The 15,355-nt window shown below is 35.2% G+C and overlaps 1 protein-coding gene across 8 annotated transcripts in view; it reads right to left on the bottom strand.

Annotated features, from left to right (window-relative positions):
• Nucleotides 1-10,302: 10,302 nt before the first annotated feature.
• Nucleotides 10,303-15,355, bottom strand: part of TCF20 (transcription factor 20) — a 192,608-nt gene continuing 187,555 nt past the window's right edge. For all 8 annotated transcript variants that reach the window (XM_058191632.1, XM_058191633.1, XM_058191635.1 and 5 more), the window contains one exon: nucleotides 10,303-11,133. Coding sequence is in view for 1 of the 8 variants with exons in the window: in XM_058191637.1 (XP_058047620.1) it covers nucleotides 11,116-11,133 (18 nt within the window). In the remaining 7 variants the exon portion in view is untranslated. The remainder of the gene's footprint in view (nucleotides 11,134-15,355) is intronic.

Genomic DNA, 15,355 nt, shown 5'->3' with positions numbered 1-15,355 from the left:
TACTAAATTATTTAATAAACATCTTCTTAAGTATTTTAAATGTTGACATGTCTATTGTACAGAATTTATTATACATTTCCATCTTTTTTTGATGTCTATGGAGATTCTCAGTCATCCAGGTCATGGTTGTCCCAAAGGTGCTTTTTCAAGAGGCAAATGGACTTTCTGGTTTTTTCTTTGAAGATGTTTTGCTTCTCATCCAAGAAGCTTCTTCAGTTTCAGAGTTAAAGAAGCTTTTTGGATGAGAAGCTTTTTGTCATTCTTAAGCTTTGGCTTCTCAACAAATTCTACTATTGGTTGTGGCAGTTAGTTTTCTTCTGTTTTTGTTCTTTGGCAATCTTTTCCACATTCATCCAGTTTATATTCTGTTCTACAGTCGATTCCTGGCCTGACTGCTGTTGCTTTTATAACTGAACTTTTCCACCTCCTTGTACCAGTAATATAATTTGATTTCTGTATCTCCATCTAGTAGAATGTGTATATTTATCATTTTTTATTGTTTGAAGAGTTTGTTAGCAATGAAGAAATCAATGGACTAGCAGATATTGATAAACGATTTTCCTGCTGCAGTCCTGTTTTTTGGCCATGCAGTCTAATTATGTTCTTCTCCTTATGATTCCCAACTTTAATATTCTAGCCTCCAAACACTATCAACACTTCTTGCTTTCATGTTCTGTCAACTTCCTCTACTTCTGCATTAACAGTTGAAGCTGCAACTTGAACAACCATAATGGTCATTCATGAAATCTAATTAGTTAGACACTCGCTCCATATACCAACCCCCCTTGCTTTGTAACTATGAAAGCAACACCATTCTTCCTGTTTTCCATTGTCCTGAATAGTAATGTCCAATTCCCATCCATTTCAAGTTTTGGGAGAACTACTTAACCCTTTCCTTTGATATATATTAAATAAGTAATAGATGGGATAGGATAGGACGATGGAAAATCTTTTTGGCACCTAGTGCCGAAAAGGTTGTGCGGAAACATTGCACGCACACATCCTCATCCAAGCCTGTGCTCCGGAAAAGCAGAACTTCCAGGTTCTAGGCACATGAAGCCATGTCGCCTGGCACACGTGGCCTACCTGTTTGTCTTCTGGGTTCTGGCACGCATGCGCACCCAACAATCTACAATGATTGAAATTTCTTTTGAGAGCCAATTTTTTTAAACTTAAACTATATAGGTAGGAACTTTATTATTAACTTAATTAGGGTACTCCTAAGATGGCCTTTGCTAAAAACATCCTCAATCTGATTGAGGTACATTCGCTGAGATCAACCCCTTCCAACTCTCCCATCCACACTCGTCTTGTATACTTGTTTTGTCTATCTCCTTTCGTTCATCCTCTCTATATGTCCAAACCATCTCAACATACCTTTCTCAATCCTCGACACTACATCTTCTTTCACTCCACAACATTCCCTAAAATTAACTTAATAAACTTTACTTAAAGTTTTAAGTAAAAACTTTACTTAGGTACATTGAATAAAACTTGATATCATACTTAATAATGATATTATTTATTGATAAAATTAAATTTCTTACAATTTACTTTACAATATCCATAAAATTAAATCATGACAATGACTGACAAACACTAATGTGAACAATGGCCTTGCATCTCCTTGGAAAGTTTGGGTAAGTCAGGTTTGTATGTTGTTGTTTTTAATTTTAGGCACAATTCCAGGTTCTCATTAATAAGACGACTTCTCAATTTACTGTTGATAAGGTTCATGCTTAAAAATGATTGCTCACATAAATATGAAGACCCAAATAAGGAAAGAACAGCAAATGCTAGTTTTTTCAGTTGATTATATGAGACAGGAATACTATTCCAGGTGTTAAAAATCAACATATTTTCCTTCTCCAGGTCTTTCAAAGCAGACCACTTGTGCTGTGAACTAAGTTCACATTTGTTTTTCTCCAATATTTCTATATCAGCACAAAGAGGTTCAAATTTCAAGCTCCACAATTCTTTGTTTTTTAAATCCAGCAATTGCATTTCAAAGTTGCCAATGTCAATATTAAAGGGAGAAAAATTTAATTCTGTTGCAATAGCATTAAGAGGTTTTTTAACAAAGGCTAACGTTGCTTTGCTGTTTCTGAATTCCTGAAACCTGTTGAGAAAAGCTTCCCTCATATTTAAAAGTGTTGTTTTGAAATAGCAAATGTTAATATCAGAATTATTTTCTTGGCGATGTTTCAATAGGCTTGGAAAGTGAATCAAAGTTCTGTTTCAAAATCTTGAGCAAAAAGAGATAATTTGTTTTCGAATGAAATAACCTCTAACATTGAAAAAATTGTGTTTCCTTTCCCCTATAGTTTAGGATTAAGCTGATTTAGATGAGATGTAACGTCTAACATGAAACAGAATTTTTGGATCTACTGATCATTCGTTAGTTCTGGATAGCGAACACTCTTCTCAAGGAGAAATGCTGTAATTTCTATTAATAAGGAAGCGAAACATTTCAAAACATTTCCTCTTAATAACCAACGTACCTTGTTACGCAGCAGAAGATCTGTGTACTCACTCTCCATTTCAACTAAAAATTCTTTAAATTGGCAATGATTAAGAGCTTTAGCTATAATGGAGTTGATAATCTTAATCACCAATTCCATAACTTTGCAAATTTCTTCAGGAAATGTCTGCGCACAAAGCGCTTCTTGATGAATGATGCAATGGTAAGTAAGTATCTTGTGATTATTTTTTTTCTTTCAAAATAGCAACAAACCCGTTTCTTATGCTGGTCATACTTTTCACCCCGTCTGTTGAAACTGAGACAATTTTATCGAGTGGAATATGATGTTTTCCAATGCACTCAATTACATCATTTGCTATATCCTCTCCACATGTTTGACCTTTGAGTGGCAATAATCCTAAAAGTTCTTCTTTAGGACCTGTAGATGAAATAAATCATACAAAAAGTGAAACTTGCGCTGTATCATTTATGTCACAAGACTCATCAACTGCTATTGTTAAAGCTGAAACCAGTTTAAGATCTTCGACTTGCTGGTTGGTTATATTTGACATTTTGACTGTTCTGCCTTTCACTGTTTTAGCAGACAATGGTAAATATCTGCTTTGTTCTTAAAATCCCAAAATAGCTCTTTGGATGCGTTTATAAAACAACTTTTTATGTATTCACTGTCTGTATATGATTTTCCTCTCTTAGCAATCTCTTGACTAACCATAAAACTTCCAATATTAACATTGTTGGAAGATTGCATCCAGTAATTAAATACAGAACTTGATTTTTCTTGACTCTTCTAAAGTTCCTCAACTGCTTTCTTCCTTGCATCACTGACAGGATATTTAGTACTAAATGACACATGTTTAGTTGTAAAGTGTCTCTTCAAATTTGATTTCTTGTTATGCGCCCATTTTTCCTGACAAATAAGACAGGTCGGAAGGCCATTTAAGTTTTGAATAAACGTGAAAATCTCAGTCCATTCAACTTTAAATTCACAGTTTTCGTCTTCCGTTTTTCTTCGCTTCTTCTTTGTAGCCATGTCAAACAGGGCACCTAAAAAAATGTTTCATTTTATAATAATAAAGCCACCAACACAAAATAATTACAATTCTTAAATTGATGCCAAAAATACCTGTAGGATTTGCAGCTGGTTGGAAAAATAAAGGTAACTTTATGCTTTATGTACTTTTGTCACCCGAATGCAATTTGAGGACGTGACTAGCACTAACCGCTGCACAATAAGACTGCTGACTGACTGGCTCACTCAACTCATGCATGAATTGTGCGCGCCTCCTCCACGCTGCGTATCCTGCGGCCTGCCTGCGCCATGTCTCCTGTCGCCCGACTGATACTCCCACTTCTTCTAATGCCACTTCTTTTTCGGCCCAGGCCGAAAACCGACTTCCTTGCATGGGCCACAAAGTTTCAATTGCACTGTACATGTGTGCCCGCACGTGATATTTTGTGGAAGAGCCACACTCAAGGGGCCAAAGAGCCGCATGTGGCTTGCGAGCTGCGGTTTGCCGACCACTTTCTTAAGGAATATGTTTATATCACGGCAGGAAACAAATTGTCTTATTAAAATTTCAAAGGATAGACTGACATCAGTGAGGAATTGTTAAGAGATGCCATGTGGAACTGACCATTATTCCTAGTGGATCAAATAATTTCTAAACACCTTTTGAAACCTTAACAAAGCGTGCCAACCTTTAAAAAGTCCTCCCCTCCAGAAGAACCTGTGCAGCACCCAAATTTATTGCATGTGAGAAACACATTTTTTAGAGGACAGCAGCATTTATATTTGAAATTAAGAGAGACTGAGAAAAGGAACTTTTCAATGGGAAAGGGGTGTGTGATTATCAAATGGTGTGTTCTTATGAAATAGATATTCTAGCCCTTTGACGGTGAAGCTATGGCATGCGTGCTGGAAGTGGCACGCAGAGCCATTTCTCTCGGCATGTGAGCCCATTGCTCTTCTGGGTTCCGTTGCACTGGCCAGCTGGTTTTCACATGCGTGGGAGTACCAGAAACTGGAAGAGCAGCCATCCAGTTTGCATGTGCACACTGGGCGGCTGCTCTTCTGGTTTTTGGCATGCGCATATGCGCCAGCCACCTAGTTTTCTGGTTTCTGGCACACAGGCATGTACGAAGACCAGCTGGCTGGTGCGCATGCGTGCACCAAAAACCAGAAGGGCAGCCACCCAACATGCGCCTGCACGTGGGAGACTGCTCTTCTGGTTTCTGGCACATGTGCACACGCGCTCCCATTTCAGCACTCGGTGCCGAAAAGGTTTGCCAATACTGCTCTAGCTTGAAGGGTTGCTTCTCTCCAAAAGGTTTTTCTCTTCTTTGGGATTTTTTTTTTTTTGGCAGGGAGGAGCTCTTTTCATGTAGTCAGAAAAAACCTAGATGCATTTTCATTCTAAATTAGCTTTATAAATATGAAAATTTATCTACTCTTGAGCCTTACTGTGTGTTTTTACCCCTGTTGCTGTTTTTAATTCTAATTTAAAAAGCGACTTCAATGCACTTTTTGGATGGAATGTTTTAAGGAGTTTCTTGAGCTGGTCTTTACACCCCATTTCATAAACATTAAGTAACATTGGCATGTTTCAACAGGTGGCAGCAGTTAGCTGATCTTATCTCAGAAGCTGGTCCAAGTCAGATCTGGTATTAGAACATGGATGAAGGACTGCTTGGGAATCCCAGGACTTTTAACTAGCTTTTTCAACTGGGAAGTTGAAAACAACATTGTGGAAGGAAGCCAGAAGGTATAACACTGCCAAGAAAACTGCATTTATGCAGTCATCACTCTATATTTCACACTAATAAAGTGTCTCCTCTAATCTTTTTTATCCTTACATGTGTTAATCAATTAATAAGCACAAGATTATTTATTTCAAGTCCAGCAACCCTTTATTGACAGTGACTACCAATAAAAGTGTCATCAGAACAGCAACTGGCTATCTAGTTCAAAACATCCTATTTCTAATATTTAATATTCAAATATACTTTCCTTTTACCCTTCCCTGCTTTTATTCTGTACAAGCACAAGCTTTTCTATAGCAGCTTGGTTGTGGTAACAGTGTCTGTATAATAGATGACATATAAAATGAAATATAATTCAATGTAAAATAAGAACAGCAGGGGAATAATGGTTGAACAATGGTTAAACAATTCATCTTGATTTCCATTTGGTCCTGTTATTTTGGCACTAACCTCAGCTCATCCCTAAATGCAAGGCAGGACTAACTCTGAAGGTAGACCTGATGACAATGTCACAGGTAGCTTTAAACACAAAGCAACAAACAAAAATGGCTAATAAATGATAATAAATAAAAGGCAAATTGGAAAAAAACTATATAGCTTGCAGCAACATACCGGATAATGTCTCTCCTTGATAATATCCCATGAGCATAGGTAGTTTTCAACTTACAATTTTTTGTAATTTACATTTATTTAGTGACTATTCAAAATTACAATGAAAAAAGTGACTTATGACCATTTTTCACATTTATGACTTGCAGCATCCCCATGGTTACATGATCAAAATTCAGACATTTGATAATTGGCATGTATTTATGGTTGCAGTATCCCAAGGTCATGTGACCACCTTTTGTAACCTTGACAAGCAAAATCAATGGGGAAGTAAGATTCACTTAACAACCGTGTTACTAGTCAAAACTGCAGCAATTCACTTAAAAACTGTCGCAAGGCCACAAAATGGGGCAAAACTCACTTAACTGTCTCACTTAGCAACAGAAATTTTGGGCTCTATTGTGGTTATAAATCAAGGACTACCTATATCTGTGAATGGTTTTGTGTCAACTTGGAAGATCTCAGATTGAGTCCTGGAAGGCTTTTTTTCCTGTGAACACCTTTTAATAATTTTATTACATTTAGAAATCTTATCAACAGAAGATCAAAAACAATAGAATAAAATGGGACAGTAACACTCTGGAGTCTGGCAGTACAGAACAACTTTACCATCCTTTGAAAGCAGAGTTAGCAGACAATCCTTCTTCCTTACAAGAGTTCGATAATCGGAGTATTATTACTGAAAAGAACATGTATATGCTTATCAAACTTTTTTAGTACTGCACATCTAATAGAACTGCTGCTCTTTATAGTAATTTAATGTGAAAAAGGCACTTTCAGATTTATTAACTTCGAATTGTTCAGGGTTTGTCAGACAGATTTGATTTATGCTAACAAATAGGAAGCCAGTGGAACTGTTTTCAATTTCGGAGCAATGTATCTCCAAAGTGTATGTACGTGATTGTATTTTGTATTACCTTTGATTTTCAAACATCTTTCAAGGCAACAACCCACATTTGTCTTATTGAAGATTAGGGAGAAGGTTCATTCACAGTAATATATCCATGTGCTTATCAAGGTCCATGATATGTACTGGGTGCAATATTTTAAGAGTATTAAACACAGCCTATCCAGAGATAGATAAGCAGAATAAGTGATCTGGAAGCCATGTTGAATGTTGGATATATTTTCAGCTTGGAGAAAAGCAGATAAGCTATTCAAACTGACAAGTGAGAAAAATCGAAGATGAAGCTTTTGCTGTTGGTTCAGAGGGCAGTGCATTGATGATGTTGATTTCATCAGATGATACAATACACTAACATTAATTTATATAGCAAATGAAATGCCAGTTCCCTGTCCAGTTTACAATCTAAATATTGAAGTGACGTCTTGAAGATACTCTTGAATATTTTTCTTCCAAACTTTGAAATGTCAGAATGAGTACTTAACTGATAGCTAATTCAACAATGTTTCTTTCAAATTTGTGTATTCCGTCCCACAATCAGTACAGCTCTTGATCTAGTTGTTCAGATTCTAAACAAACTAAAAAAAATTGGGACTGTTCCACTTTAAATATGCTTTGCCTAAACCTTTTGGCACCAAACCTACAAACATGATTGGGAAGTGTTACTAAATATAATATTTATATATAAATATAATAAATATATAAATAGGCTTTGGTATTTGAGACCAACATATGGGATAAAAATAGGAATAAAATCCTTTTTTGCTGAATTGTAAATTTTACTTCAAACATTTTAAAATACAAATGTTTCTTAAATCAATTTTTAAGAAAAATACATTATTATTTTTTCTTCTGCAGGGAGAGAAATGTTTGAATTTTGATATTTTGGAGTCAAAACTGTTACATATTAACCTTTATTAACTTGCTGCTTGTTGCAAAACATGTTATTCTTTCAGTCTCCAGAGGGTTTATGAAATTTTGTTCTTTGTGAATATATTCTGTATTCGAAACTGGTCCAAATCTATTCATTTGCAGCGACTCCACTAGGATCCTAATGTAATGAATCCTAAATTGCTTGTTGATTTAACTAGTGGCTCTTGTCTTTTCACCGAGTCTTTTTCTTATTGCCCTTAGTGGAACTTTGGCAAAATGCAATTACTTGCAACTAAAAGATAGAATGTATGTCAAGGAAATAAAGGAAAAACATGGCGAAAGTTTATAATGTACTGCATGGATAAAAGTAGAGGAAAGAAACCCGTTTCTTGGCTCCTGAAAATCTCAGGTAAATAACTCCACAGATATCTTAAGAGGTTTCTTTCTTTCTTTTTTTTTGAAAACTGTAAATGTTGATTACAGTTAAAAAAAATATGAACATTATTAAATACATGCTTGAAGAAACGTGTATTAACTATATCTAATGTTCATTAAATGAACCAAAATTTAATTCAGTTTTGGTTTGGTTCCACATACTGCTTTATTTTAGCAAGTGTGATGCTTGGCCTAGTTTCTATAGAAGAAAACAAAAAGAAAATTATTTTTAGAAACATATAACAGAATCTGGGGTATCAAATAGCTTTTAAAAACAAGAAAAAAGTTGAATTATGAATTTCAGGCAGGGATTACAGCATATGCAGAAGGTTAATACTTTTCACTCCAGCTGTATTTGCCTCTTGGAATCATGCATCCTTGGAACACTGACAATAGCTATCAGTGGACACTTTTTAAAAAAGTTGTGTATAGGAGACATTTATATTTTGCAAAGTCTCCCCCTCACTAATCCTGTGAAGTAGATTAGACAGAGAGATAGACAGCCCTAAATCATCTAATGAGCTTCATGACCGAACAGGGATTAGAACACTCATCTGCCCAATCTTAATCCAACACTCTAACCATTATGACACACTGGCTTGCACTTTAGTTGGGACTAAGAAAAGGACACTTGAAAACCAGACAGGAATGTTTCCCCAGCTGTATTTTAAATAAAAGAAATCAAAAGTTTATTGGCATCAATGTAGAGTCTGTTTTCAATCCGTCCCCAAAGAAGTACGGGGACTCATTTTAAATCTGAGAAGTAAAACTAGTAATTCAAATTATAAACAGCAACCGTGGAAAAATGGCTTGTTCACAAAGAAGTGAAATACATTAAATTTCACAGATAAAATTAGGTTAAAATGAAGTTTATTAGGTTTTTTGTGGGTTTTTCCTTTTAGTTTTTTTAATATATATATATATATATATAAAACTGTTTGTGAAACAGCTATTTTATTCCCATGGCAGAGTGATCCGTGAAAGATGCACTAACCCCTTCTTAAGGCCTTAACAAGAGAAAAAAGTTTTGTTTCTAAAACTCAAATGTTTAAAATTACACAATGTACAAACGAAGAAAAAATAACCATGTGGTGTAGGCTGCTAAATTGACATTCCCCCTTCCTCCTTTTGGGTAACAAAAGAGAAGGGCTAACTGAATTTTCCTGGACAGCTTAACACACACTGATTATATCAACATTCAAACATCTTTTGAATGCCCCTTTCCAGTAGGCAAGCCTCATATAGACTGCCTTCAAAAAAGGCAGCAATTCCTTGGAATGATTTGGGAATATTTGTCAGCGGCCAACAATGGCCCCAATCTCCCACCTTTTGGTACAAAGTTATGTATATAAGGTTAAAGTATCTGAATATGAAGCAAGTAGAAGACACTCTTTATTTCACAAACCACATGACATAGTAGTCTTCTGATGCTTCTCAGGCTTCTTTTCTTAATAAAAATAAATAGTGTTTTTCTTTTTTCTTTTTTTTAAGAAAAAAATGCTATTCACACATACACAAATACAAGCACCCAGCAACCATTCATCCCCACTCTCATCCCTGCAGACAATTTTGCCAGCAACAAAAAACTTGTATTTTTTAAAACCTGGATCTTCTATTGTGGAAAATGGAGCAGAGAAACAAGTTTGATTAAGAAAGCTCATTAACTCCAACACTCCTTCCGAAAGAAAAAGTGATTACATTGTAAAGGCCTTTTCTGACTTCTAGTTAATACACGTTTATGAGCAACTTCATACCTATGTGGGTCCTAAAAATGGAATTTAATGCATAAAAAGGGATAGCGCACCTTTCATTTAAAACAAGTCTATCAAGACTAAAAATAGATTTTTAATATATATATATATATAAAACTGTTTGTGAAACAGCTATTTTATTCCCATGGCAGAGTGATCCGTGAAAGATGCACTAACCCCTTCTTAAGGCCTTAACAAGAGAAAAAAGTTTTGTTTCTAAAACTCAAATGTTTAAAATTACACAATGTACAAACGAAGAAAAAATAACCATGTGGTGTAGGCTGCTAAATTGACATTCCCCCTTCCTCCTTTTGGGTAACAAAAGAGAAGGGCTAACTGAATTTTCCTGGACAGCTTAACACACACTGATTATATCAACATTCAAACATCTTTTGAATGCCCCTTTCCAGTAGGCAAGCCTCATATAGACTGCCTTCAAAAAAGGCAGCAATTCCTTGGAATGATTTGGAATATTTGTCAGCGCCAACAATGGCCCCAATCTCCCACCTTTTGGTACAAAGTTATGTATATAAGGTTAAAGTATCTGAATATGAAGCAAGTAGAAGACACTCTTTATTTCACAAACCACATGACATAGTAGTCTTCTGATGCTTCTCAGGCTTCTTTTCTTAATAAAAATAAATAGTGTTTTTCTTTTTTCTTTTTTTTAAGAAAAAAATGCTATTCACACATACACAAATACAAGCACCCAGCAACCATTCATCCCCACTCTCATCCCTGCAGACAATTTTGCCAGCAACAAAAAACTTGTATTTTTTAAAACCTGGATCTTCTATTGTGGAAAATGGAGCAGAGAAACAAGTTTGATTAAGAAAGCTCATTAACTCCAACACTCCTTCCGAAAGAAAAAGTGATTACATTGTAAAGGCCTTTTCTGACTTCTAGTTAATACACGTTTATGAGCAACTTCATACCTATGTGGGTCCTAAAAATGGAATTTAATGCATAAAAAGGGATAGCGCACCTTTCATTTAAAACAAGTCTATCAAGACTAAAAATAGATTTTTAATATATATATATATTTATCTATATATATATTTTATCCCTCCCTCTTTAATTCTCCCACTTTCTCTTCTTTTCCCTCCCCTACCCATAGTCACTATGAAGAGTGTGTCCATGAAAATAGCTGGTTCAGACTCCTAGATCATATTCTGTGATGTTGTCAATCAAATGTGATGAAAGAATTGATGGAGGAAGTGCTGGCATTGGTAGGCTTGTCAAAAGAGGGACATGACTGCACAGTGGGAAACAAACGATCTAATCTTGAATGTCCATCGCTTTTATCTCAACAGCCTAACCTGTAAGAGAGAAAAAGGCAGTATTACTAACATTTACAGATATTATATATCCTGTTAATTACAATATTTCTTCCTTTAGCTTAAACATCATTGCATTTCTGAAGATTGCAAGTAGCACACAAATAACATAATTTTTTTTAAAAATCACCTATTAGGATGGGTACGTGTGTAACCCTTTTATTAAGTATAATTTCAGAAAACACGGGTGAAAAATACCATACAAATACTTTGTTAAGATACATGTCAATAGCTGCAAGAATAAGCTTGGCATAAAAGAAAAAAGAAATTCTGCCTACGATACAAAATCGAAAGAGTAAAATGGCAAAATGATAGTGTATAACCTTAATAAAAAGTTTTAACAATTCAAGCAGGAATGGTTCTCTTAAAAACTGCACTTCACATAGCAAGACAAATTCAGATATTTGGAATATGGGTTTTAGGAAAAGAGACATGAGCCAATTAAAAGTAAGAGAGTCCTTGACTTACGACCATAATTGGGATCAGAATTTCACTGCTAAGCAAGGTGATTGTTAAATGAGCTGTGCCTGTCACAGTTGTTAAGCAAGTCACAGCAAATATTAAATCAATCATGAAGTCTTTAAGCAAATCCAGTTTCCTCCACTGACTTTTTGGAAACTGTTCTTGGAAGATAATAAATAGTGATTTCATGACTCCAGGACACTGCAACCATCATAAATACATGCTGGTTGCAAAGTAGCCAAATTTTGATCATATGACCTGCTATGACAGTGTGAGAACTAGTTGTTAGTCACTTTTTTCAGTGCTGTTGTAATTTTGAATGGTCACTAAACAAATTGTTGTAAGTCAAGGACTACTTGTAGTTGAAATGACTTAAACAGACAATACAGAAATGTTCAATTATTCAATGTATAAAATACAAATATTTAGGTTGTGGTTAGTGGTTAGGAAAATAAATGAGAAAAGGAGGATACATCATTAATATTTTTCCACAATAGTTTTTTAACTCAAGTTTTTAAATTGGGTTTTCCCTTTCTTTTCCACATTGTTTCTTTGTATATTTATTCTTGGTTTTTTTAAAAAAAATGTATAATAGTAATATTTAATTAAAAACTAATAGCAATGCCCTAATGTCACCATTTAAGGAAAAGAATCTTCAAACATCCTCGAGGCTCCCATGTAAGACCTCTCCTGCGCAAGCTGCACTGGCTTCCGGTGGTCTTCCAGGTGCAATTCAAGGTATTGGTCACCACCTTTAAAGTGCTCCATGGCATAGGACTGGGTTATTTATGGGACCGACTGCTGCCACCAATTGCCTCCCATCGACCTATGCGCTCCCATAGGGAGGGTCTCCTCAGGGTGCCGTCAGTCAAACAATGTTGACTGGTGACCCCCAGGGGGAGGGCCTTCTCGGTGGGGGCGCCTGCCCTCTGGAATGAGCTGCCTCCGGGGATACGTCAACTCCCTGACCTCCGGACCTTCCGACGCGAACTAAAGACCTTTTTGTTTTATCGCGCAGGGCTGGCTTAATGTAATTTTAACATGGGTTTTATTATGGTGTTATTATAGTTTTTAATTTTTGTTTCAGCTTAATTGAATTAGATTTTTAAAATGCTTTTAATTTTTTGTGTAATCTGTTTTATTTGGCTGTAAACCGCCCTGAGTCCTTCGGGAGAAGGACAGTATATAAATTAATTAAATAAATAAATAAATAAATAAATAAATAAATAAATAAATAAATAGATTTTCTGAAGAGCCAAGCATTAGGGAAGGGAGCCATCTCCTTTCATCCTTCTTCCTCTCATAAGGAGTTAGCAAAAAATTAAAATTCAACTGAAGTAGCATAATCATTCAGTTACTGGATCCTGTATTGATTCATTATGCATACTTACTAGTTGGTAGGAGATGGGTTAACAGAATATTAATTGCAATTAGTCTTTAGATTTGAGATCTTAGCTTGCATAGAGTAACACGAGCACATTGGGGGAAAAGCTGGGCTTTGGCTCTGCTTATTGCATGTGGTCCACAACTGATGTCAAACTGTGCCAAAACTGCAAGTGGCATTGATATGACTAAGATTGGTAAACTAGTTTCCCTTTATCTGACCAAAAAAAAAAAAAATTGCTCTTGGAAATCTGTTGGATAGTGAAGTCCAATATTCTATAGGCTCTTTTTTGATTATTTGAGAGTTGGATTCGGCAAAAACTATAAAAGAAATGTGGATAAATTGTTAGAGAAAGGGGAAGGGTATAATAAATGAAAATAGTCTGATCCAATGGAATGGAATTGACTATTAGCCACAAGTTGAGGTAGAGGTTTCACTCTGAAAACATGTTAAAATGCTCCAGTGTAAGGCGATAATCAAAGAACCATAGATCAATTTTTGGAAACAATATTTGCTCAATGTTCTGAATACAAAATATTTACCCTATTATGATTGATTTAAGATAAAAGACTGGAACAATTAGTGAAGGATACAAGGATGGTAAAAAGTTCTGAATGCGACCCAGAGCTTTATTTCATACTTTCAAAAAGTAGAATGAGGGGAATAAAAACAATGAAAATAGAATATTAACAGTATAAGACCTGCATGAAAAATTATTTAAAAATAAATTCAATAAGCTGAATGGAAAGTGGATATAGGAAGGCAGTTTTTGAAATTGTTCGGAACAGAGCAACAATGATAATTTGATTAACCACTCCATCTTTCTCCCAGGAACATAAGCAGGAGTGCACCAACTTTATCACACAACAATCCTGTGAGGTTGGCTGGGATGAAAGAGGTGACTAACTATATGAAAAGGAGTCATAGAAGTCTGTAAAGTTATTGTAACTGGAAAAATAAAAAACATGCTTGGTGGAATTACACAGATGAGAATACGAATAGATGGAAAAGTAAAGGGATACTGTATAAAGAACAGAGAGGAAAAGACTGCTGTAAAAATGTAGTCAGAGGAAAGGGAAGATAAATGTTAAAAGACATAGAAAATGCAGTTGTCGTGATAGAAATAAAAAACTGGAAGTGGATAAAAAGGAATAAAAGTGCTCTCTGACAGTAATATGCTCTTATTGTGCTCTCATATACAGAAAAAAAAAGACAAAAGCTACATGAAAATTCATTTGCTAAATGTACCTGGGAAGAGCTTAGCAAAATTGTGACTGAAAGAATAAGGAAAGCAACAATAAGCTAGGAGGGGCAGTTTGACGTCAAATGCTGCATGTCAGATTTCTGCCTTTCAGTATAATTGAGAAACGCACACACAAGAAAGAACATTTATTGTAAGGTTGTTATTAAAGAGTTAAATTAGTAATTAATTTGAATTATGAAATATTTCTGCCAGTATTGTGGTGAAGGTTGATTACTGAATACAGTAAGAGGAATATGATAGAAGCATATGTAAGATAAATTGAGGGGTCCTTGGTGCTCTCTGAACTTGCTTGTTTTCTTGCAGAAGTTTCATTACCCAAAGTAGGTAACATCACCAGTGCTAGTGACTAGCACTGATGATATTACCTAGTTTGGGTAATGAAACTTCTGCAAGAAAAGAGAAAGCACCTAGGAAAGCACCTCATGTCAACCCTGAGCTACAAATATTCCCCTTTATGAGAATAAACTGCATACTTAGCAAATGATTCAAGTCAAGAATTTGTTCTATCCCCCTTAGTTGTTTAATATATTTGTAGATAAATATATTAGAGAGATGGTGCTGAGGTCAGAGATATGTTGGTTGGGATAGGGACGTGTGTGTACTTTTGTATATAGATGATCTTGTGCAGTTTGTTGAGAACATAAATGTTAGAAGTTATCAAAGTGCAGGGGGAAAAGTGAGTAGAGAGCAAAAGAAATTAAAGGTATGGGAAAAACAAAGGAAATATAGATAAAACTGATTTATATCAACTTCATTCACTATATCTCTTTAGAACTATTCCACCATGTCTTTGACCAACTCAATGTATTTATATGCTTTGTATTCTTCTCACCTCTCTTCTTTTGAGGACTTCATCAGATCAATCCAATAACAATTCTCTTGGTCTTCTCTTTCCTCTCAGCTTTTTACTTTTCCTGTATATATTTGTTTTGCAATTCAATAATCATTCCTTTTCTCTGACCAAATCAATTCATCATACTTTTGTTATGCTTATTTATTCAGTAAATACTCTCTTGACTCTCTTTCTAGTAATGTAACTCACTCTCAGAGTAAATATATTTCTCCAGTTGAAAAAGCCAATTATTGAAGCCAAG

Source organism: Ahaetulla prasina, chromosome 7 (genome assembly GCF_028640845.1).
Source record: "Ahaetulla prasina isolate Xishuangbanna chromosome 7, ASM2864084v1, whole genome shotgun sequence".
Classification (NCBI taxonomy): Eukaryota; Metazoa; Chordata; class Lepidosauria; order Squamata; family Colubridae; genus Ahaetulla; species Ahaetulla prasina.
The sequence above is the reverse complement of the archived record's forward strand: the minus strand, read 5'-3'. Positions and strand labels throughout refer to the sequence as shown.